The 26030-nt window shown below is 37.0% G+C and overlaps 3 protein-coding genes across 5 annotated transcripts; 1 reads left to right on the forward strand and 2 right to left on the reverse strand.

Annotated features, from left to right (window-relative positions):
• Positions 1-5762: 5762 nt before the first annotated feature.
• On the forward strand, positions 5763-12922 carry LOC117631262 (alkaline/neutral invertase E, chloroplastic-like). 2 transcript variants are annotated; one of them, XM_034364310.1, is made up of 7 exons: positions 5763-5901; positions 6225-7059; positions 8311-8476; positions 8613-8824; positions 10429-10922; positions 11001-11049; positions 11998-12922. In XM_034364310.1, the coding sequence occupies exons 2-7, from the start codon at positions 6340-6342 to the stop codon at positions 12313-12315; spliced, it is 1959 nt and encodes a 652-aa protein (XP_034220201.1). In that variant the 5' UTR covers positions 5763-5901; positions 6225-6339; the 3' UTR covers positions 12316-12922. The 2 variants fall into 2 exon arrangements, with proteins under 2 accessions (XP_034220201.1, XP_034220202.1); XM_034364311.1 differs by having other exon boundaries at positions 6208-7059; positions 11998-12709.
• A 1058-nt stretch (positions 12923-13980) lies between these two features.
• On the reverse strand, positions 13981-16342 carry LOC117629995 (putative low molecular weight protein-tyrosine-phosphatase slr0328). The gene is made up of 5 exons (XM_034362689.1): positions 15814-16342; positions 15513-15648; positions 15277-15344; positions 15094-15180; positions 13981-14371 (listed from the first exon to the last, which is right to left on the reverse strand). Exons 1-5 carry the CDS (start codon positions 16183-16185, stop codon positions 14291-14293), a joined length of 744 nt encoding a protein of 247 aa, XP_034218580.1. The 5' UTR covers positions 16186-16342; the 3' UTR covers positions 13981-14290.
• A 256-nt stretch (positions 16343-16598) lies between these two features.
• Positions 16599-21646, reverse strand: LOC117629994 (serine/threonine-protein kinase D6PKL1-like). Of its 2 annotated transcripts, none has more exons than XM_034362688.1 (3): positions 21235-21646; positions 18383-20325; positions 16599-17647 (listed from the first exon to the last, which is right to left on the reverse strand). In XM_034362688.1, exons 2-3 carry the CDS (start codon positions 20098-20100, stop codon positions 16801-16803), a joined length of 2565 nt encoding a protein of 854 aa, XP_034218579.1. In that variant the 5' UTR covers positions 20101-20325; positions 21235-21646; the 3' UTR covers positions 16599-16800. The 2 variants fall into 2 exon arrangements, with proteins under 2 accessions (XP_034218579.1, XP_034218577.1); XM_034362686.1 differs by having other exon boundaries at positions 18383-20322; positions 21235-21393.
• Positions 21647-26030: the final 4384 nt, after the last annotated feature.

Below are 26030 nucleotides of genomic sequence, written 5' to 3' on the forward strand. Positions count from 1 at the left end.
GAATAAAAGACAACAAAAAGTAACCCAAAAAAAAAACAAAAACTCTCTCTCTCTCTCTCTGTATTTTCTTCTCCCCAACGACCACCCTCCCTCTCCCTCTGTATTTTCTTCTCCCAGCCTCAACCGCAACCCACCCCCGATCCTTACCTGCTACCCAACACCCCACGCGACCTTCTCATGTGCTCTCCCTCTTCCTCTGTATTTTCTTCTCCCCAACACCCATCCCAACCTCAGCCACAACCCACCCCAGATCCTTACCTGCGACCTTCTCATGTGCTCTCCCTCTCCTTCTGTATTTTCTTCTCCCCAACGACCATCTCAGCCTCAGCCGCAACCCACCCCCGAACCTTACTGGCGACCCAACCCCGGCCATCACTTCTTGAACACAATCGCCGGAGCTGATTTCTCGACCTCCAAACCCTAATGATGATGTTGCAGAGGAGGAGGAGGGGACATGGAGGGAGGGAAACATAGGGTGGGTTGTGAGTAAGAGAAAATGGGGCGCTGGGGCAATGGGGTTGGGGTTGGGGGCTGGGGGTTGGGAAATAGGTTTTTTTTTTCCTTTTGATTTTTAGTTTTTAATTTATCTACTATTTTATTTAATTAAACCATTTTACCCCTATATTTGATATCAATATTGACAGAATATAACGGTAGGATTAAAGCGCCAATTAATAAAGACGTTGTGAACTATTTGAACGAATAATTTAGTTTATAGACTAAAATGTAAATTATGTATAAGCTTGAGGATCGTTTGAGTAAATAACTCTTTTATTTTATACCATCAAATGTGAATGAATTAGAGATCGGATTAACTGTCCATGGGATGGCATGATCACATTTTATACCACGTCCAAGTAAAACTTGCCACCTCCACTAGCAAAACCGCTCCCTCTCCCTAGAGGTTTGTCTTAAAGTTTTGGATGCCTTAGGCCTAGTTTGGGATTGCTGCCGCTTTAAAAAAAGCTGCTTCTGCTGTGCTTTAAAAAGAAGATTGATGCTAAACGAACCCTACAATTAACCGATTTGAACAAATCTTGGTTTTTTTTTTGTTCTTCAAATTCCTTTTTTTAAAATTTTTTTCTCTCATCTCAATGGGGTTTTGATTTAGTCTTCAACTAACGAATTTGTTCAAACTGGTTCGACAGCAGGCCATATGGGTCTAATAGCTACTGCAAACTTGATTCAAATGAAAACTAATTTCCAAATGCATTCTTATATTTGAACTTTAGATCCAACTAATATCTTCAATGATTGTTATGAATAGTTAGATGGTCTTCTACTTTCAGATTTGGTCTCTTAATAATTTCCTTAACCTTCATCTCTAATGGAGGAGTTGTTGGGCAACAATGGAGGAGTTGTTGGGCAACAATGGAGGGCTGTTGGTCAGCAAAGCAAAGGAACCAACATTCAACGATACCTCTTTGCGCCACAGCCAATGCTCGCTGCGTTGTCAAGTAATATGTTTGATTAGGGTTGGATATGGTGAGTAGGGTGTATTTACTAAAATTATATTTGTTTCACAATTCAACATATCCTTTTTGATCATTTTATATTAGGGTAAATTAGTCATTCAATAAATAGTTTGGTAGTATGGTGTATTCAGTTAATTTTAGGTTTCATTTAGCAGCGCTAAAAAAGAATCAGCTGTAAAGTAAAGCAATTAAACATATGGTAAACTGTAATTTTAAAAGTGCTATGAGTATAAAAACCAGTGTCAGAGCGTTTTGTAAATTTTACCGTAAAAGTGCTGTAACTATTTATAATGACTAAAATGGACATGACGCTGAAAGTGCTTTTTACTAATCTATTTGGTAAAAAATAAAACTATAAAGTGCTGAAAGAACTTTGAGAAAATATTATATGAACTGAAAGAGCTTTTTACTAATCTGATTGGCAAACTACAAAAATGTGGCCCTCAACCTTGTTAAATGATTTATTTTTCCTGAAAGAACTTTGAGAAAATATTATATGAACTCAAATTTAAGATAGTAACATAAAAAAGACAACAAACAATATCTAATTTACATTGTACGCAACAAGAAAGCGATAAACAAACTTAAATTCTTTACCAAATCTCAAATTCTAGTACAATAACACAAATTTGCTTACACATAAGCAAAAAATTCTTCAAATTTGTGAATCTTCACTGGAAATTTGTAAATTTTATAATAATTTCCCAAAAAACAAAGCATGAAATTCAAAACAAAAAGAAATCATTAATCACAATACCTGTTAAACGATTCGAACTTCACCTATCATTGAATTATTGGGAAAGAACTGATAAAGCAAAAAAAGTGTTTGTGGTCAGGAAGTTTATTTTCCATAGTTAAAAATGTGAAATTAGGCTCAATATGTTTTATTCCTTACATTTATTCGAGTTTGGCTCTTCTTAATTTTGAATTAAATAATTAACCTAACATAATTTATATGTATAAATTTGTTTTATATAGTGGCATACTAGGTATATATAGGGATTTATATAAATTAGAGACCTAGGTGGTCGCCTTGCTTACCTGTGCGCAAGGCCTCATTTTCCGTCAATGTGTGTCAGCGTTCCCAACATCGGCAACTCCCCTTCCCCAGCCTCTCCCTTTCACCGATTTCTCTCTCTTAATTAACAAGGAAAAGACAAGGGACTTCTAGCTCAAGTGGTAAAAAAATATTTACCTCTACGTCTAAGATTCTGTGTTCAAATCTCCCCTTTCTCAACATCGCTTGCATCCAAACAATAATAAAAGAAATTGGCATATTTGCAACAATTGTTGTTGACAATTGCTAAATGAGTATGCCTATGTCCTGAGGACCATTATTGGTAACTTTGCTAAATGAGCATGCCCAAAGAATTCTATGTTTTTCTTTCTTCTTTTTTATGAAAGAATATGTGAAAACTTTGTAAAACTTGGGAGGATATGTGTAAATATGAATACTCTCAAGAGAAGATATGTAAGTTTAATTTAATAATTGATGTTAAATTTGTTATTTGAGTAATTTTTTAACAAAGCATAAGTCCAGGAAAGATTGAGAGGGTAGGCTCCTTAGTTGGGAGCATTGTTGTTCACTACTTTAACCTAAGGTGTATGCTCACTGTTGGGTCTTTTTTGTTCGAAGGCTCGTCCAGGCTTGTTGATTCTTGGATCACTATAGAGTGATGAATGAAGCCTTCGTTGCCCCTTTGTCTGAGTTAGCGAGAACTAGGCCCAAAGCATCTCAAGGGAGAAGCAAGTCCAAGGGGAGTACTATGTTCTTCTTCCAGCGGCTGCGTGTTTTGTGCTGATGTTTCCGGCAACTAGACGAAAAGTTGGAGATTGTGCATTGATGTTGCACAGGCTTGGCATGAGAGTTTGCTTTGGTGAATCAAGATATTACTAGGTTTGGCATGATATGCTTGTGGCATGGGAGCTAATAGAAAATGAGCACAAGGAAAGGATTAAGGCTTGAGATTTTGGGTGTTTTCAGTAGCTAGACGAATAGCTCATGATGTTTGCATTTTCTACCAAAAAGCTAATGACTATAGTTTCAACTTAGCTTGAGAGGATGAGTGTTTTAGATTTGGGATGGAGCTTTTTAGAGAGAGAGAGAGAGAGAGAGAGAGAGAGAGAGAGATAGATAGATAGAGAGAGAGGATGGGTGGCTTGAGTAGATTTCTAGCAGCATTACGATTGCTTGGTCATGCTCTGGATTGTTGAAGATGACTTGCTGATGTTGAACCGAGATTGTGTGAGCTTGGCATGAGAGCTTGGAGTGTGGGAGCTAAAAACCCACAAGTTTAGCAAATAAGAATGCTTGTCCTTGGCTTGGTGTTGAATATGCTTGAGGTTGGATGTTGATAATTTGTTGTTTGTGGCTATAACTATGAGGATTTAAGAGTTTCAGAAGAAGTTGGATGGAAGGAAAAGCTTGAGGTTTGAAGGCTATAATGTTTATAGCTTGGAAGAAAGGAAAAGCTTATAATTATGCTTGGTGAGACTTTATGGATTTAAGAGTTTCAAGAGAAGGAGGATGAGAAGAAAAGCTTGAGGGTTAAAGGCTATAGTGTTTATAACTTGGAAGGGTATGATGAGGAAGGAAAAGATCGGAGTTATGCTTGGTGAGGTTTTATAGGGAGAATGGTTTCAAGGAGTGGAGGTTATGGTTGGGGTGCTTGCAACAATTAGGAAAGAGGTGTGATGATTGAAGAAGGGGGTTGATGGCTGTTGGGATGCTTGCAGCGGCTAAAGCAAGAAGTTGTTGTGCTGCTCCAGCAGCTAAAAAAAGGGGCCTGATGGCTGAAGAAAAATTGGTTGATGGCTGCTGTATTGCTTGCAATAGTCGAATGAGGGGAGCTTGATGGCTGAAGAAAAATTAGTGGATGTTGAAATGCTTGCAGCAGCAGAAGAAATGTGAGTTCTCGTGGTTGTTGAGAGGCTTGCAACAACCAAGAGAGGTTGGTTTTGGCTGGACAATGCCTCTCAATTTATTGAAGGTGAACGCTCTCTTTGGTTTCCAATATGTAAAGGGAAGTGTTGGAGCTAATCTATTTTCAACGGGTAAAAGGAAGTATTGAGACATTCTTACTTCCAACAGGTAAAGCTAGGCATTGGAAAATGACTATTTCCTTTGGGTAAAAGGAAGTGTTGGAATAGTCTATTTCCAACGGGTAATATGGAGCATTGGGACATCCTTATTTCTAGCAGGTAAAGCTAGACATTGGAAAATGACTATTTCCTATGGGTAAAAGGAAGTTCTTGAAAAATATATCATTTGCTCACCCATATTGGAGAACTTCAAGTAATGGGCTTGGACTTTGGTGCTCCTAAGTAGCTAGCCCAAAGTCTCCATTATTCAAGAGCTTCCGTGGGCCTTGTGGACCTCCATAACCTTCCACACCACAATCCCTCGTGCAAACTCCGTAAACCACATGACTTGGGTTCATGTGAGCTTGGTAGGTGATTGGCACAGGAAACATGTACTATTGGTTTGGCATGTCATGTACATTATTTATATATTTATTTAATAAATTAATTCCCAAAATACAGCTTGAATTAACGCATGACCAACATTATATGTTATATTGGGCTTTAAATGTCTTTGGGCTTCCCGTGACTTTTTTGAGCCTCAACACTCACCACTCTTTTCAACACTTGACACATGTCTATAAGCATAACCATAGTAACATAAATCAAAGTAAAAAGTTAACTATTGTTAGGCATATAGACACGTGTCATGTATTAAGAAAGGTGGTGAGCATACACTTTAGGTTTAAGTGGTGAGCAAAAATATTTCCCTCATTAGTTAATCCGATGATTAAACCCATATATATAGAGACTGCTCACCTAATTCCCTACCCCCACGCTATTTTTGTGCTTGTTTTGTTTCAATCCATTTCATCAATAAAGACCATCGGCTCTCTACGAATAATAATAAGTATAGCAGCGCGATTATACTTCTAAAATATTGTATTCAAAGCGTATAGCCGTGCGGCTATACTGTTAAAATAGTCTATTTACAGAGTAAAGCCGCACGGCTATACTTCTAACATATTCTATTCTATTTCAAGGGCGGCTGTACTTTTGAAGTATGATGTTTGTACAGTAAAGCCGGACGGCTATACTTTTAAAATATTGTATTTGTAGAGAACGGCCGCCCGGCTATACTCGTAATCAGTGTCTCTTCGTTTGGGAAGCGAGAAAAAAGAAAACGGAAAAAGAAAGAAAATATCTTGGAATTACCGAATAAAAACTAGATTATTTTACCAAAACATATCTTTGCATATAGACAAATCCAAAGTATATATACATTCCTCTTTTTTCTGGAAGAGTGAAGAAGTTATCGTTCGCTGCGTATGACCGTCGCTTTGGTGAGAAGCTCGACAAAATCTGCTCTCTTTTGGCTGCTCTCTTTTGGTGTTTGGTTTCTGAGGTAAGATGGGAAAACAGAAGAAATATATGGAATTCAACAATCCAAATTCTTGTTTTTGCCAAGAAGTTTACTTTCTTTTTCATCATCAGTCATTCTATATATTTTTGCTAAGAAGCCTAATTTTTATAAACAGGGTTATGCATGAACTGTTGGTATTGTCAAAAAATTTTATTTTCTGGGTTTGATTATGCACAAGTTTGTACAACATTTTGTAGAACATATATATTTGTAGAAATTTTTAGGTGAAGCAGATTGAATTAGAATTATTGAGCACGTTCATTTCAGTGGTTCATGAGTGAGTTTCAGCTGATGTATTGATGTAGGTGCCTAAGTCAAGACTAGAAAAGGAATTGAATATCAAGTACTTAGTGGGGATTTCATCGTCAGAGGTATTAAATAAAAGGTTTTTGGAGTAATTAATCGTCTGCAACGTGCCTAATGGCTACTTCAGAAGCTGTTCGACAACTTCTATCTGGGGCATTACCTCGCCTTGGCTGGTTTGATCTATCTTTAAGCAATGTAAATGGATTTATCTCAGTTCAGTCCGGTATAAATAATACACGGAAAAGAAGTTCAGTGTGTGCCCAAGTGCATAAACATTCGAGAATTTCGCAGGACCGCAGGAGAATATGTGCGTTCCAGGCTAAAAACGGTGTTTTTCATGGAAAAAATGATGTTAGTAGGTTGAATTCTATGAGTTGCAAATGTCAAAAGGCAGAAAGTCTTACTGGGGCTACTGCAGAAGATCAGCATAGGGACTTGCTAGTAGACGACTCAGATAAAGCAACATCGATTCCTCCTAATGGTATAACTAGTCCAGCTATTAATGAATTTGAGGTGGATCAACAACTGAAACATGAAAAGGGAGGTTTTGGATCGAATGGTAAGCCGGCTACAGCTGGAAAACATAAAGAATCTAGACAGAAGGTTAGGACCAATTCGATTGAGGACGAAGCATGGAAATTACTAAAGAACTCCATGGTCTATTATTGTAATAATCCTATTGGAACCATTGCTGCTAATAATCCAAGCTCTACTAGTACTCTGAACTATGATCAGGTCTTTATTCGTGACTTCATACCTTCTGGGATAGCTTTCCTTTTAAAAGGGGAGTATGATATTGTGCGGAACTTCATTCTTCATACCCTTCAGTTGCAGGTAAAGTATTCTCTTCCTTGAGTATCAAATCCATCATTACTAACTGTTGCTTACTTTTGACTAAGTTCATCTGATTTTCATGTTTAATTATTTGATTTCATGTTTTGTTCCATTTTCTCACAAATTTTCTTAGAATTTTGTTATAGTAAGGTTTCCACCCACAATGTTTGATTTAACCAATACAGAGTTTTATGTTAGTTACCTATGTTTGATCTGAAAGTCCTTTTATTACTACACATTTCAATCAGTTGATTCATCTATGCATGTGTGGTTGTGTAGTGTTTAAGATTAGTTTCCAATGTGGATGTTATGACTTAGGGACTTGCTCCCTACATCGACGCAATACTTCAAATGGGTTGGTCATTATTGGAGTTTTTCATAATCACTTGATATGGTCTAAATGGACCCAAAACACAACCAATATGAGACTCAGCACGCACTTGCACACATAGAGTTGGCTGTCATAATATCCCTAAGATCCTTGTCATGGCCTACAATCGAAACCTGACATCCTTATCAGAGCCCAATTTTGTTATGTTGCAATGTCTTCGAACCCATAGAGTGGTAAGACTCACCATATCTACAAGAGATCCCAAAAAACTAGTCACCTATGAGGCTCTCCATAATCGCTTTACATGGTTCCAAATTCCAATTCACCCAAATAGACAACCAATGCGGGACTCAGTCCACTACAATATAGGACTCAGCACACTAGCACAACCCACACACAAATAGAATTGGTTATCACAATGGAGGTTTATTCTTTTCTGAAAACTGGCATAGCTGATGAAGTCTTCCTCTCTTCCTTATTTCCTGTAAATAAACTAATATAGGCATTAATATTATTTGCTTAACCGAGTTTTTGTTTCCACTTTAAATTTCTCATTATTTTTCCCATAACAATGACTTTATCATTTAAAGTCTGCATACCAGATGTTTTGTCCATATATGAATGCTTTGACTTCTAACATATTGTTACAATATCTGGAAAAAAAATAATAAAACACGTACTAATAACATTTCATGCTTAAAGAGGGGCGCGTTATATGCTATCTCCCTTCAAAACATGAATTCTGTTACACATGTTGGCTATCATTGTACTTAGTTTAATTTGTTTCTGTCATTCTAGTGAATTGCACTCCCTTTTAGCTTAATTTGTTTTTGACAATTTCCCATTCTAGTAAATCACACTACTCTTTAAGTTTAATTTGTTTCTGTTCTTCTAGTGAATCTCCCTCCTTTTTATTACAGAGCTGGGAGAAAACCATGGATTGTTATAGTCCTGGTCAAGGACTAATGCCTGCCAGTTTTAAGGTTCGCACTGTTCCACTCGATGGTGATGATTTTGCAACAGAAGATGTTTTAGATCCGGACTTCGGTGAAGCTGCTATTGGTCGTGTTGCCCCTGTTGACTCTGGTAGGAAGTTCATTGTATTTTATAATTTCTCTTTCAAAATATATCTCCGGTTATAGAGGTATTAACATTTTAATATTTCATAATTCAAGTCTCTCACAGTGGTCAATGATTCGACGGATTTTGATCTTTCTGTCAGGGTTATGGTGGATTATATTGTTACGGGCATATGGAAAATGCTCTGGAGATCTTTCAGTCCAGGAACGAGTTGATGTGCAAACAGGGATAAAAATGATTTTGAAGCTGTGTCTTGCTGATGGTTTTGATATGTTTCCAACATTACTGGTCACAGATGGTTCATGCATGATTGATCGCCGAATGGGAATTCATGGCCATCCTTTGGAGATTCAGGTAAGTATTTCTTTTTATGTTCATAAGTGCCTTTCAAATAAATTTTTTATCTTCTTGTGTTCATGGAGTTTAACTTTTAAAACTCCTCCTTTTTTGCTTATTTCTTGTCAATACTGTTAGAGTAATTCCTATTTGTTTTACATCCCTACTACAACTTTGCTTTTCATTGGGGTAACAGGGTGCTTCCCTATCTTATCTCTATTTGGTTTCTCCATTTGTAAAAAAGTTAGCATGCTTTGCTTTGGGCTTGTTGCATTGGCATGCCTTCTGCTTTTGACCCCTAACATTAAGGATATTCCGGAATTATCAGAGACGCTTAAATTTTCATTTCATGTAAACTAATAAATTTATTTTACTGGTCTAATCATAAGGAGAATTATTTCAAAAGTCATAGGAAATTACTTTCAAGTTTCCCCATAAGCGTTGTCTGTTACAACCTCGGGATGCAATAATCAAATAAATGGATGTAATTCTGATTAAAAAAATAAGTATAATTAAGTAAATAAGTGGATGTAGTTATATGATCATCATAATGGTATGCAACAATGGATTTCAAACGATTTGGAAAAGCAATAGTTTCGGGTATACTTATTGCTGCATAAGATGATAATGGAGATCATTGCATTACCATTGTAATTGCCAGAGTAGGTTTCAAAACATCGTTTGTTGATTACATCTCCTATTCTCACATTGTGTCTGACTGGTCGTAGAGGACTTGGTGCTTGTTTGATAGGGAGGACTGGACTAGACTAGCAAAATGCCTACATTTCATGTGCAATCAAGGCATAATATGGATATTGTTGTCTAGCTTGGAGGATTAAGGAGGACTATCTATACGAGGTTGATGACTAAAACTTATCCCCCCTAATCCCCTTGAAATGGTGGGATTAGGAGGGATAAGTTTTAGTCATCAACCTCTTATGAATAGTCCTCCTTAATCCTCCAAGGTAGACAACAATATTCATATTATGCCCTGAATGCACATGAAATGTAGGCATTTTGCTAGTCTAGTCTAGTCTATTGTAGTCCTCCTTAGCAAACGAGGCCTTGGAGCATCCACAATGGGCTTCCTAAACCACTTCCTTAGACAAATTTTAAGGAGGAATTGGAAAAATACAACTCCAACCATGCTCCTGCTCCACCTCCTAAAATATGGAGACTTCTAGGAGCTCCTAAATCCGAGGAGAAAGAAAGGACTCCTAGTGGCTCCCTATAATTTAATGTTGCTTTGTTTTATGCATATTTTAAACTTTTAATTAATGCAAACTATTTTTTTATATATTATTTTGTATAGAGATGGACTAATTGTATTGAATTAAAAAATAATTATAGTATTTATGACTCTCTAAACTAGGGAGTATGATTGGAATTCAAATTTTATAGAGAGCTCCTAAAATAGCTTTTGTGTGTTTTTAGCTAAATTTTAACCAAAAAATAGGGAGCATGATTGTAGATGCTCTTAGGGTTTAGGCAGAGAGGAAAATTTTATTTGGGTATAGAATCTGATGCTTCTGACCCATGTTTGTTGACATGCATCTTTAAGTTTACAAACTTTGTGGCTGCATTTATATAATGTCGCATGTCACTGTTGCGTGTCCTTGTAGGCCCTGTTCTACTCAGCACTACTCTGTGCACGTGAGATGCTTGCTCCAGAGGATGCATCAGCTGACCTTACGCGAGCACTGAACAATCGTCTGGTTGCATTATCATTCCATATCAGGGAATATTACTGGATTGATATGAGAAAACTCAATGAAATTTACCGATACAAAACAGAGGAATACTCATATGATGCTGTTAATAAGTTCAATATCTACCCTGATCAGATTCCATCCTGGCTGGTGGGATTTATGCCGAGTACAGGTGGGTACTTGATTGGCAACCTGCAGCCTGCTCACATGGACTTTCGTTTCTTTTCTCTTGGAAACTTATGGTCTATTGTAAGTAGTCTTGCAACATTGGATCAGTCACATGCTATATTGGATCTTATTGAAGCAAAATGGGATGAATTAGTGGCAGATATGCCGTTTAAAATATGTTATCCTGCTCTTGAAGGCCAGGAATGGCAAATCATCACAGGCAGCGATCCCAAAAACACGTAATACCTCTACCTTGACTTTTGAAATTTCCTCTATCCTGGTTCCTAACACCTCCTTTACTTGATTTTATGTTGTAGTCCCTGGTCTTACCATAATGGAGGTTCTTGGCCAACATTGCTCTGGCAGGTAAGTTTTTTATTTGGGTTTGAGTGAAAACTGTTTTTCCCCTGTTGCCCTTGATCTTGCTTTGCACTGCTGGATTTATAACTCCCGATTATGCCTGCTCTATGCCAGTTTTTTTTTTTTTTTTTTTTTGGGGGTCAAAACTCTGTACCAGTATAGTATTGCATATAGTATCTGTATTAACCTCATACAGCTTTTGTTTTCGACTGATATCATGCCATCACGTAAGAGCATTTCCAATCATACTCCCTAGGACTAGAAACTTATTTTAGGAGCTCTTTATAAAATTTCTACTCCAATTATTTTCCTTAATTTAGGGAGTTATAATGACTCGGAATCGCTAGAAATAAAGTGTTTATTTAAAATAATATTAAAATAATCATCATTAATGATGAGGAGCCATTGGAAGACCATTTCTCTCTCCTTTGATTTAGGAGCTCCTACAGGTCTTGTAATTTCATGAGCTGGATAGGGAGTATAATTGGATTTGAGTTTTTTTAACTTCTCTCCAAATTTTAACTTAGGAGCTCATTTAGAGAACCCATTGGAGATATCTTATTTGTTGTACTTGCACTCTCCAAGATATGATGTCCTACAAGCAAACCAGATTCTCAATGCTACCATTTGGCTAGTGCGCCAACTTACAAGGAGGAATCACTTATTAGGGGAAAATACAAAAAACAAAAATTGGAGCCACTATATTTTTCTTTCTAAAATATGAAATTGTTCAGATTCACCATGAAACACATGGAATGCATACTGTGTAGCCCAATTTGTTAGATCTTATTATGCTTATGCAGAATCCCCATTTGTGTTGACCATAAAGCCAGATAACCGTAAAGAATCCTTGCTTTTGTTGAAGGGAATGCAAAAGTTCCCTGTTAATTACCACTAGCATCTAGCAGTGACTGATTATTTATGTTGTTAACATCAATATGGGGCTTGTTTCAGCTTACTGTGGCATGCATAAAGCTTAACAGACCAGACATTGCAGCAAAGGCGGTCGAGCTTGCTGAGAAGCGCATATCTCTTGACAATTGGCCTGAATATTATGACACTAAGAGAGCAAGATTTATTGGAAAACAGGCACAGCTGTTTCAAACTTGGTCAGCTGCCGGATACCTTGTAGCAAAGCTCCTCCTCGCCAACCCAAGTGCAGCAAAGAACCTTGTGAATGAAGAGGATTCAGAGCTTGCAAATATATTTTCATGCATGATAAGTTCCAGTCCAAGGAGGAAACGTGGTTGGAAAAAACAGATTTTAGTTTGAAGCAGAGAGGGATCTGGTGGAGAATTCAACGCAAACATTTCTGAAGTGAACCATGCAGCCGCGAATGAAGCGAAGCGTTGGACAGAGGTTTAGGATAGTTCAACTGCAACCAAGGATGAAAATATCGGCCGATATCCCTGTAAATCCCTTTTTTTAGGTGTCGATACAGATACAAGGGGGTAAGCCTATTTCTTCCCCCTTATCGGCGATATATCCCCAATATCCTCGATATTTACCTATGTTTACTGATATTTCCCGATACTAGACAAATAACCCAGAAATTTGTCTTCAGTTTTGAAAGTAATCATAGGTCCCAGCCACTGAATCAATATCAAAAACCAAGCTCTAATACATAGTAGCTTCTCCTTTCTTCTCTCCTCAATCGTTTCGGCTATCTTTGGCTCTTCCTCTCCTCTCTTTGGTTGATCAGTTTCTTGTGTGTTTGATTTTATTTTTCACCTAATCTTCTATCTCTCATTTCCTTTATCATTAAGTCTGATTCTTGTAATATAATGTTGAGTTATGTATTAATGGGTTGGGTTGGGTTATGTTTGAATAATGTTGTCTTTGTTGTGTTAAGTTTAATTGTATTTATCTTTAGGATTTTCATCGCGCATTATATATACATGTACATTTCATCATATGCATATCTTATACTTAGTATGTTTTGAATTTTATTAGTTCAATACATTCATTGATAATGTGCTTAACATCTATGAAAGTTTCACTTCTTGTTTTTAAGCCATTATCTGTCTTTTTTGTCAATTTTCCCCGATACCTAAAACAACATCGATATATCCCCCGAAATATCCGTAAATTGAAGGCCCGATAATATTTGTATTGCCAATATTTTCATCCTTGACTGCAACAGACGAAGTTCATATCAGTATCATTGTACAGTTGCTTTAATATACTGCCATTTTTGTGAACAAAATTTTAGTTTTCATAATGTGAAGAGTTGTAAAAATGATGATCTTGTGGTCAAGTAATATCCAATATTCCCTTGAATTCATCTTGTTTAGTGTGCCTTCTGATGGATCCAAAGATTGGTTAGATGAAAATGTTGATTATTAGAAACCCTTGATGGAAACAGTGGTTTGACTACAGTAAATATAGAGAGGGTAGCATGAACAGAATTAAAGGAAGTTAACAGCTAGAGGGATGAGCAAGAAACAAGGAAGTCCGACGCCAAGAGAGGAAACGTTGAGTAAAAGGTTCCTGTTGACAAACCAATGCCTACCAGATAGCAAAGAAAGCAAACTTAAGCCATCATAGCATGAACAACGTGGTAAGCAACTAAACCCTAAACATTAGAAACAAACTGACGAAAAGGAAAATGCTTAATATCCCAGTTTTTCTTTCCCAACTTAGATGGTAGTACAATGTAAGAATGCCACTTGGGAACAAATCTTACTTACACAATGCTAGAGTACAAGCCCTAATGGGAGAACAGAAGTGCTAACATTTTGGAACAACGAGGGACAATTGTTCCAATTTATTACTCCAACATGAGGTAACAAGAACGGAAGCAAAAGACTTGCATATGAAGTATAACACGCCCTAAGAAAGGTTGGATAGAAGATATAGCTGATGCATCTGATTCAGTTTAAATTAAACAATAAATGTAAAAAGGATAACAAAAAACATAGTCTAGAGAGAGATATATAAACTAGTAATAGAGTAACTTTTCATTTCTTTTTTTGTCAGGTTCAACTACTCGACTCAAAAATTGACAGTGATATTCCAGTTGCATGATTAAATCAAGTAATACACCAATTTTTACAATGACCCAGCGAAGGTAGCAATAAATCCAATTTGAAGCTACCATTCACTTACAAATGGCAATATGGATCTTTTGTAACAGCCTCAGATCACGAGCAAAAAGCTGCTTTACGCAACAAGCATTATGCAAAATGGCAATTTTGCTGATCAAGCCAAACCCCGACAATGGATCATCTGGCTTTCAACATTGAGTTCAGGAATCCAAAATGTGTTTGTTCTCAGCCAAGATGCTGTCCAACAATGATTCACATGCATCTTCAAGTAAATCCAAAACCTGCAACATGATGATGTTTCATAATTAGTATCAACTCTAAAAGTACCTGAACAATTAGCATGCGATACCAGTTACGCAGCCAAATTCTGCCCTTCCTCCCCGTTTGCTCTCAGTTTCTTCATGTATCTTCTATTCAAAGTAATATAAGCAGAATCCAATGGTTGATTGTTCTTTATTGAGTTCTTGGCTGTGACCTGAACTGCTTTGGATTGGGGTTTTACTTTCTTGCTACTTTTTCCTATGGCTTTCTGGGAGTTCTCTAATTCTCCCCTTTTAAGCAATATTATGAAAAAATGGGCCACTGGATTCTAAGTTAAATAAAGTTAAACTGAGATTTGAATTTTGAAGAAAGGAGAGAAAACGGGTGGAAGAAAAAGGAGAGGATCATCTTCCTACTGTTTAATTGCCATAAATCCAAAAATTGGGGATGTCTTGCTGAATAACCAAAAAGCCACCCGCTCTTATCTCAATTATATTCTAGTAAATTTAATTTGTACAACACGCTTAACAAAGTTTGACAGAAAACTTTTAGCAATAGGGTTGCCACTTTACACAAAGTAATTCTTGACAATTTCACTAAATTCCTCACATGTATTTCACACCGGATAAAACCATTATGATAATTGCTGCCACTTTAGACGTATGCTCTTTGATTTCCATTGCATCAAACATATATCCATGATAAGATCAAGAACAATGGTTAACAGGTATTGATATATTACCTTCTCAAAACCTTGTGGTCCACCATAATAAGGGTCCGGTACTTCAGTTTCATCGTGTTTCTTACAATAAGAACACATTAACCTAACCTGCACGATCAATAACAACATAAGACAAAATAATCAAATTCATATCAGTCCACATTGTAGCATCCCCGTTCTAAGTACTAAATACAAAGTACAAACCTTTTTATGAGCATCCTCAGGTAGAGGTTCTCTAAATTTCCACCTATTAAACGCCTCTATTATATCATCTATAGCCAATATCAACACCACAAGTTAATAAAACACATCACACATATATAAAGTTATAAACATGTAGGACTATTTGAGTATAAAAACATATAAAGGGCTGATCCAAATTTCCAAGAAAAACAAAATGCACATGATGGTTTCTTATATTCCATGTATAATGAACCCACCTCGGTTCTGATTGTCCATTGCAAGGATAAGATCAAAATCTCTAAAATCGGGCAGCCGGATTGGCCTAGATAAAGAAGTTATCTCAATGCCACGCCTTTTAGAGGCTGCCCTCATTCTTGGGTCTGCTTGATTTCCCTTTTAACACCAATAAATACAATCAGAAATTTGGAATTATAATTCACACAAAAAATGAAATGAAATATTTGCAGCCAGGCTTTGTTTGTGACGTCCATTTTCTTTACCTTCCTATGTTTTTTTTCAGCAACTAAAACAGCGGTTATGGTTGAAAATAGCTCCTACCTCATGGTAACCAATGGTTCCAGCAGAGTCAATCTTGAACTTGGAATCCAAACCCCTTTTCTTCACCAAGTCCCTGAAGACCCCTTCAGCAGCTGGGCTTCTGCAGATGTTGCCCAGGCACACAAATAGAACAGAAAAGGGCTTGGTCTCTGTCTCCGTGGATGGAGAAGAAGCCGCCATTGATGCTTTTGTCACAGACCCAGATGAGAAAGAGGTGCTGGATTTGAGGGAATGGGAACCAAAGGTTGATTTTTGAAGGGATGGAAATTGGGGAGGAAGAAGAAGAAATGGGGTTTTTAGAGAGGGGCGGTTGGAGGAGTGGCAAAATCGTAAATTTGAAGGGGTTGCTACTGTACTGTGCAATACCCTCATTCTCCTAGGACACAGAAAATACTACATGGAAATGTGTTGAGTTTCAGCTTGGGTAGATATGAAAGAATAAAGAAACGCTTAGCGTAAAAAAGAAAAGAAAAAGAAAAAGAAAAATATAGACCATACAAACATTTTGAAGAAGCTTATGGATGTATTGAATTGTGCACATGCACATCACAAAACAAATGTAACTAGGAAAAAAGAGAAGGATTGAAAATCTTTGGAGCCATGAGAAAGTGGGTCTCTTGAGCTGTTTGGCTAAAAAAAGAAAGTACTAAAGGTACGTGTTATAATATGAATGGATTGAATACACCACATCAACATGTTATTGGTGTATCGAACACACAATAACTTCTCGTTTATAGGACAAGATGAAGCTGCAAACATGAGCACACCCTGAGTGATAGGAAAAAAAGAAAAAAGGAAAATGCTAATCCGATTTCCATTTCTCTCAGCTACTGTATCAGTATCCATATATCATACTCTACAACTAGCCACCAGTATTTTTTGAGTTACATTTAATTTACACTATAAGCTATATTATCAGTTAAAAAAAACCGATGAGAAATTTCGGAAAAAGAAGATTTCAACTTTCTTCCCCATATGAAAGTTGAACTAAAACAGCTCAAAGTCTATATGCTCTCCTATACCCTCCAACTCCTTGCCCTCCTGTTTCTGTGAAGCAGAGGGTGCACCAAATCCAACATCACACCACCTGGGAAGCTCGGGGGGTACTGCACACCGAATCAATGCCCAGTTAAGGCCTTCAAAGAAAGGATGCTGCTTAATCTCTGCAGCCCCTTTCACTGATCCTAAACGATTTTCAGGGTCCTTTATTAACAGGCCTCTGATCAGATCTCTTGCATGAAAACTCACTATAGGGGTATTTGGGAACTTGAGACTTTTTGACACAACGTTGGCCAATGTGTCCTCATTTCCTGACCCCTTGAAGGGTGTCCTACCATATAACAGCTCGAACAAGAAGATTCCAAATGTCCACCAATCAACAGCACTCCCATGACCTTCTCCTTTGATGATCTCCGGAGCAAGGTATTCATGGGTTCCAACAAAGGAGTTGGATCGGGCACTAGTTGGCTCCACTACAAGCTGTGGCAGTGGGCTGACCTGGGCAGCAAGCTCGGATTTTATTTTCCGAGATTTTGCAGCAGCAGATAGAAGTCTGGGAGTGAAGCATGAGACTTGCCAGGATGGTTGGAGGCAAAAAGGATCAATGCAGCTAGATTCAATGCACGGGCTTGACATCTTTTTTGTGCTCTCCAAAACAGGAGACGATGATTTAAGCAGCGTTGGATTGACAGCACATCTAAGTGACAAGTCAAAATCTGTGAGCATGATGTGGCCATCTTCTCGGACCAGGATATTTTCTGGTTTCAAGTCTCGATACACAACTCCTAGCATGTGTAGATACTCCAAGGCAAGGAGGACTTCAGCAACATAAAACCTATAGATACAGGATAAAATGGCTGGAATTAGTTTAATGAACATTTAAAGTACTGGAGTACAATTATGTTGATGACAGTCAATCATGTACTTAATAATAACCAAGAAAACAATGTTAAACAGCTACAAAGTCGGAAAATAAAAATGTCAAACAAACAGTGGTAGGACATTTCTTAGCTCTACCAAGTTAGCTCAAGCCACTAAAAAAAACCCTATTATTTGAGGCTAGTCATAGGATACAATCTTCCTACAGTAATCACCAGAATCGCCATGAATTTGCTAAGGTATGTCAGACTAAGACAAATGATAACTCCAACGCTACAAATCTAAAAGTCTGTGGGATTTAAAATTAGATCCCAAGATTAAATCCCAGGGAATTAAAATAATCTATTTGACATACCAAACGTGTGCACATGGCCATAGTGTGCCATCAAGCAAGAATAACATCTGCCTTATATATTTTAATCTATTCTGACTGGTCAATATGGAAACTCAATGAGAAAAAGGAAGATAACATAGACCAAGTACTAGGATCAAACAACTACCAAATGAAATTCCCAGATATGGAAGAGCAAGGAAGAAAACAAAGATTTAACCTCCTAAATACTAATGTCAAATGTATGCATCTTATCAGAGTTAAATTTTGCATTATTTTGCAAACCTTAAAAAAAAAAAATTTAAAAAAAAAAAGCACAGGCACAATTAACTAAAACTGGACCTTAAGAAGAAAATGCACCTGGCTGCTTGTTCACAGAAACTCCTGCCGGGTTGCTTTTGCCGCAGGACATGCAAATCTCCACCCGGACAGTACTCCATAACCAAACATGAGAGCTTCTCTGACACACAATGGGCATATAACGTAGGGAGAAACGGATGATCCAGTATTTCCAGTATCTCTCTTTCTGTTTGAGCCCTAATCATTTTCTTCCTGGTAACCAAAAACTCGTTGTCCATCACTTTCAAAGCAAATACGCAATTTGTTCCAGTTAGCTCAGCAAGATAAACAGTCCCAATGTCCCCAGAACCAATCCTCCTAAGCAACTTAAAGTGCCTCAAACCTAAGGTTCCATGCTGCTTCTGAACATGATGGATGGCTTCCCATCTCAAGTCTCTTGACATGTGAGGCCTCTTGCCGCTACGACCAGACCCACTTAGACTGCTTTCCTCACTAGTGCTTGTAGTGCTGCTATAGTCACCAATGCTACTTTTTGAGCTTTGTGAGAAATCCCCCTTTTCTCTTGATCTTGACCTCTCATCAACTTTCGTCACTATAGATTTAGTTCTATTACTGCAATTCAAAGGGAAATCTGGTTTGCTTGTACCTCTATTAACAAGAACTGAATTCATTTCTTTGCTAAGACTTGTACTGCTGGACACCAGAGATTCTTTCTCATTTCCTTCCCGTTCATGCTTTGGGGTACAGTTGTGTGTCTGGTCCTTTAACTTACTAGTACTAGGGCCTAAATCATTATCAACTTTCCGATTATCTGATGCGGAACTACTGGAGCCAGAACTTGAATCCTGCTTGACGTTTTTCTTAACAAAGCTTTTGCTCCCGAGGACCGGCTTGATTAAATGTGAACTACTGCCAGAGGATTTGCTTACCTTACTACCAGCGCTGGAGCAGGATGGAGAAGCAGCAGAGTGCAGCCCCTTGTCTGAATTTGAAGTATTAAGTGGAACCTCAGTTGAAATAGAAGCAACCGCACCCATCTGCATAACTTTCTTGCTATCATGAAAGTTAGATGAAGAATCTGTGGATTCCAGTTTTCTATCTTCTCCCTTCAATTTCTCACTTTTAACTTCTGTTGGAAAAGGAGAAATTTGATCTTGTGGTGCTAATCTAGTCAAGCTAGCATCTGGCATCAGTGCATCCGCAAAAGTCGTGGCAGGATGAACCTGTGGCTCTGATCGCATGGATCCAGGATTCTTCTCAGAATTTTTGGATGCTTCTGGTACAAGGGAGACCTCTACATAATTCCCTTTAACTTGATTCATAGGAAGGCCAGACCCATTGGCCTCGTCTACCACTGCCCTGTACAACCTTTTGATAGTTCCTGCTTCTGAGACCCCAGATGAACGACCTGGCCTCGATAGTCGCTTCATGGCAGCCATCTCTGATGCCTGAGAGATGCATAATCCTCTCAATGCTTGCTTCAAACTCACAGGTTCTGAAATTCCAATACCCGATGCATTTGATGAACTAACTCTCATTGGCCTTTTCATAGCACTCTTCCGCAAAGCGTCTTTGCTAGCCTCGTTCGACAGACCTGAGATCCTAGCTGAATTTCTACCGTCAATTGCCTGAAAAAGCTGATTAATATCATCCTCTATGGAATATTTATTTCCTGATTTTAGCATGCAATGCTTTCCACCTTTCTTGTCCGTTTTTGACTGAGAATCTACTTCGTCTCTTGATTCCACAATTTCACATGTAGGGCGCATTGTACTCATATTTGATGGATCAAATGAAATACTGCAGAAGATAGTAATCGCCCTGCAAATTCATACTAACCCAATTCTGACAAAGCAATGTGAAGATATCGGAACACAGAAATAGGAAACAGAGGCACAAATCCTCTGAAATTCGCTAGAGCCATAAGGATGTGCAGACTTATATGGCCCACTAATAACCCTTTACTAAGTCCAAAAGGAAGCATCCAAGGCCTGCCATGACTGCTGCATTTCAGTTGATATCACAGTTGTCAAATTACATTTTCTAAATGTAGCAGATATTTCTATGCTTTATCTCCACAATACTACAATTAGCATAAATATACCACACAAGAAATTTATATAGGATCAAATGTAAAATCAGAAGGTAAAGCGAAATTTTCACTGATCTCACTCCAACCCCAATAAATGAGAGGTACAAAACCCTCTGTTTAGTTTTATTATTTCAAAATGTCACGAAATCCCCTGCCGACAAGGAACATGTACTAGGCTAGGGGCGAATGTGTTCAAGATTCCTTCAATTTTAAGGGAAGATCCAAAAGAATAAAACCGGAAAAAATTTCCAATTTGAACTTCATACACAAAGTATGACATCTGACACAATCAAAGATTGGAATTCCCAAGAGTTTTGACGATAACAACATTGAATTTCACCTGTGCCTGCCCAACATTAATTGGCCGGTTACGGCTTAACAGAAAGAAACAAAAGTCACAAAGTGCAATTCCCATACTTTGGAAACTACGAAGAATGACAAAGTCACTTAATGATAATACTTTCAGAACATAAAGCAAACAACAATCTTCCACACACACAAACACAAACCTTAGTATCAATCAACCATAATATACACGCAGAAACAGACCTAGACTAAGATAGCCATGTCCTGTCTCTACGTTTGAACATGAAGCACGATTGGTGTAAATTAAAGGCCTTTTTTTTTCACTCAGATCTTTCGAAAGAGAAAATTTATAAATAAAAAATAAAATAAAACCCATCATTTCAAATAATTAAAAAAACACACACGCAACTATCAAAATTATTGGGAATCATACTTCACTGTCAGTAAATCAAAATCATACAAAAAAGTTATATTAAAAAAACAAGTATAAAATACAAATTAAAATAAACCATACCTTGAACATGAGCTCCTATGAGGAAGCAGAAAGAGGGAGATGATTGTGTACTGCTGTTGGTGGAGGTGACGGATTTAGGGTTTGGAACTTGAGACCATTTTTATTGTTGTTGTTTTGATATTTGATTTTATGGGGTGAGTTAATGAAATTAAGGGGTGGGTGGGTGGGTGGGAGGGTTAGGGCACGAGAGGAGCAGTAGGGGCAGTGAATGAGCGAGAGAGAGAGAGAGAGAGAGAGAGAGAGAGAGCGGAGGAGAAAGAGAGAAATGGAGATCACGAGAAGTGTCCTGAGGGTGAGGGTGTGAGAGGTTGAGAGAGAAAGCAGAAGAGAGACAGCTTACTGTTTGTTTAAGCTCAATTTTCAAATGGCGGAAAAACACTGTTTATATATATCTTTCCACACCGTACGCATGGTGACTTGACAGGGATACAGTACACAAGGAACACATAGATTCGCTACTAGTAGTGTGGGACACAGGACTCCTCTGTGGAACCCCCTCCGGGAGTTCTGCTACACCTGACCTGAGCGACCTTTTTTTTTTTTTTTTAACTCGGCAACTGCTGCGCATGAGATTTAGACTCGTGACATTAAAAATGTCACTGGAACTCATACTATTAAAAGTATTTACCTCTCTAAAGTTCAGAATTTGAATATCTTATTAGACACCACCGTTCCATTAATAAATATAAATTATATTGACGTTGTAAGATTTTCTTTCAATTCAATATATTTTTTTTATTTGAATAATTATATAACACCAATTAATTTTTGGTCTAATAGTATGTTTTGGTCTAATGTTGAAACCCCCTGTCCCGCGGATTTTTGAAAAAAAAATAACATAATCTAACTTTTGCTAGGACGTGAGCTTAAGGGGTGTATCTAATTCTAATTTTTAAAGATTTTTGTAGAGTTAAAAATTCTGGAGATGTTCAACCGTGACTTTTAAATAATATTTAAAAGTTTAATGGTATTCAATTGTGACTTTTAAAATGCAAATATAAGTATTTAAAACTTTATTGGTATAAAAGCTCATTAAATGGATGACTTTTGCATAATTTTAAGGCTAATTTTTAATAGCAAAAGTTGTCGATTTAGTAGAGACTTTTATCAACTCTATGAAAGTATTTAAGAATTTGTCAACTTCATGAAAATCACTCACTTAAAAAAATCTTTATAAGTATGGATTGGATATTACCCCTAAGTGTTCTACCACTCAAATAGAAGTTTCATTTTATGTCTAACGATTATTGCACAATTATTAAGTGCATACTCACCATTTGGCACATACAGACAATATTATAATGAACTTAGTAAGCTTACAATACTAATATATTGGAAGTAGTAGTCAAATGCTTAACACAAGATTACTTATGGGGGTGTATCCAATCCATACTTATAAAGATTTTTTTAAAATTATTCTATTTTCTCTAACTTTATTTCTACCCTTATATGAAAGACTTAGTTTCAATTTGCCCCTGTATATCTCGTCATCTTTGTCAAATCATGACTTTTGTTCGCTATTATGCAACTCTTATTCACTTGTATGCGCAGTTGGATTATTGGAGGTTGATTCTTCCCCATATACAGCCTTTGTTCTATAGGTTCTTCTTGGTTAGATGTGGTGGTTATATGGCAGGGTGACTTCAACATGTGGTGGTAGTCATGATTTAGGCTTATGGTTTAATTTAGGGTTTTGTTTGTTTTGGGTTGTGTGAGTTTGTATACGAGTTATGCTAAATTTTGGTGATTTTGGTATTTTTCATTGCTTACTCGGATTTTGTTCGATTTAGATTTCCCTTTCGAGTTGTTTTCCTTTTTGGTTTATTGCTTTTGCAGTCATGTTGAGATTCGTGTCTTGTGCACATCTTTGATGTATTGCTGAAGTTTTTTTTTAAATGAATATCGTTGTTTGATAAAAAAATTTTAATTTTAAAAATCCTCTCTTTAAATAATATGTAATATTTGTATCACAAACTTATTGAGGGAAAAATTAATTATCTCAAAACTTGATATCATGAAAAGTTTATGGATACACTAAGTTATATAACATAACTTTTCTGTAAGGCTTTTCAAGCCTTTATTTATAGGGTTATACATTCCAGAAATATGGAGTAACGCATGAAACAATTCAATCTGATTTATACAAATAGATTGAATATAGATTCTTTAACAATGTTTAAATTCACCATTTGGAAGTAGGCCTCAAGCTTGATGAGCTAGCTCGAGCTCGGCCTTATTTTTAGGCTATGGGTTCACCTGACTCGATACTATAGGCCGATTTATCGAATCCTAGCCCGTCGTATAAAGGATAAGGTCTAGGCCATGATTTGTAAGTTCATGGGCAGCACAACCAAACCCAATGATTAAATTAATAAATAATATACTTATAGAATAAACTAATATTAATTTCCCTTTCATTCAATTAGTTATGGATGAACTACACACCCATCTCCATTTGTATTCTAAAGTTCTCTAGTTTCTCTTTTGGGAGATGCAGTTTCTAAATTGTACTTGTGATGCCCATGGATACACTTAAACATACTAGTCTTGTCCTCCACTTCTATAATAGCACCAAAAGGAAACCAAAACACAGATCCTAGAGCAGCTCCTTGCACATCATTCTCTTTAATTTGGTTATGCATCGTTGTCTACGTATTATTACTTCCTGAAAATTCTTGTACATTCATGTCATGTTACACTCACAACTCATCTTCCTACTACGCTCTTAGTTCAACTTCCTGTTGCACTTTCTATACATCAATAGGTCCATTTTCCTGTTCATCTTGTTTGTCGTCCGCTTTACTAATCTCAAGAAATTGTGCTTGCATATTCCTCGCATGTTGCATCTTCAGTCTTTTCCGTGTTATACTAAGAGAAGTATTAAATTCTTTAAATTTATCTGCATAATTAGGCTTAAAGCAACTACACCAAATGTTGTAGTTGTCAAACAAAATAGGGATTTAGTTATATGCTCATATTTTTATTCTTCTCCAATATGGAGGTATTTATATAAGGAATTATATCCTAAATAAAATAGGAAATAAATCTAAATTACAATAGAAAATAAATCTAAATTACAATATGAAACAAATCTCAATTATAATAAGACTAAACAAATAGGTAAGTAACCAAAACCCTAACATAGTAAGGAATCAAAACTCTAACTAAGTCAGGACTCGCCAACAGTAGTTCCACATACCAAGGTTCGATAACTCCGCAACGAGTTTTACGCCTTCCGACATTTTGTAAGGCTCTCTATTTCATTGTTCTAATGCCAAATTTTGCTCTCTTATCTCTCGCATGCTCAGTGGTTCTATAAAATTTAACATGAACTGGGGGTAGGTGGTGTTTGAACTGCATAACAACCATGCCCATGGCTGAACTCACAACATCATACCACCTCGGTTTATGGCATTGGCGAGTCCATGAGCCCAAAAATTCACGAGCTTTGGGTAGGGCCTAGACTTAGCCTATTTAAGATAAGGTGGGCCTATCCCAGCCCGTCTAACATTTAGGGCCGAAAAACCTCATAATTCATTAATTGCATTTAGGGCCAGTTTGACGTTGCTGTGCTGTGAAAATAATCGATGTCATATTTGCTGTGAGAGAAATCAGCTGTGAGAGAAAGCAGTTTGGCGTTTGGTAAACTTTTTGTTAAAAGTGTTGCTGGTACTATTTCCCGAATAATCATAAAATGATTCCCGCATAATCATTAAACCTAGTGCTTCTTCAAAATTGATCCTTGCATAATCAGAAAATGAAAGCACCTCATTAACTGTTTTCCCTTATAGCTTTCTCTCACAGCAATTTTTAACAATAAGTGATTTTCTCATAGTTTACCAAACAAGTTGGGCTTCCCAAAAAATTTTAAAAATCACTTATCACCCCAAATAAGCAATACCAAATGAGCACTTAATTCATTATAATTGTCTCGTTTCATAGGACCATATAAGCTCGGGCCATTGGCCCGCTTATGAGCCCTAAAATTCTTGGCCCTTGGGTAGGGTCTAAGCTCCTGTTTAAGATAGGGTGGGCCCGATCGACCTGTTTAAACTTTAGGGTCGAAAAAGCCCGTAACTGAGTAGGATATAGGCTAACCTCTCTTAGAGTCGGGTTGGCCCGATCCCCGGTCCATTTTATAGGCCTATTTTGAAGTTACAAAACCAATTAAATTGAATAGATGTCTATTTTTGGATTGTAAAAATGAAAATTTTCTTCTAGTCAGTCCGACTATTATAGCTTTCGCATGAGTGTGGTAACACTTGATTATTACCCGTGCCCTACACACTACACACCAAAGTTACAAACCATGCATGCCCTATAGTTATTTCAAATATATACAATATAGTGTTTTCTATTTTTTATATAGAAAATTTAAACTTTAATATCAAATTCAAATCCATCCTTACAAATTTCAAAATCCAAGCGTAGCAAGTTTGGAAGATGTTCCTCTTAATTTGCCTAATAAAAAGAAAAACACTTTCTCCTCTTTCAAAAATATATGTGTGTTGTCAAATCTCATTCAATTTCATCTTTTATATATTGTCATCATCCATCCTTATTTACTCGCCCACCTATTTTTTTATCTCATAAAAAAAGAATAGTAATTTACCTTTCTTCTCCTTCTTCGTTCTTCATACCCTTGATTCCAAAAAAAAACCAAAGAAAGATTTTGTAGACTTTGACTCTTTTTTTATCGATTTTTTCAATGAGAAGTACGTCTTGTTCATTAACATCTCGGAAATATTCCGCTCCCTGATGATGAATTATTAAATAAACTAAGATTTTACCACTTA

Source organism: Prunus dulcis, chromosome 6, assembly GCF_902201215.1.
Source record: "Prunus dulcis chromosome 6, ALMONDv2, whole genome shotgun sequence".
Lineage (NCBI taxonomy): Eukaryota > Viridiplantae > Streptophyta > Magnoliopsida > Rosales > Rosaceae > Prunus > Prunus dulcis.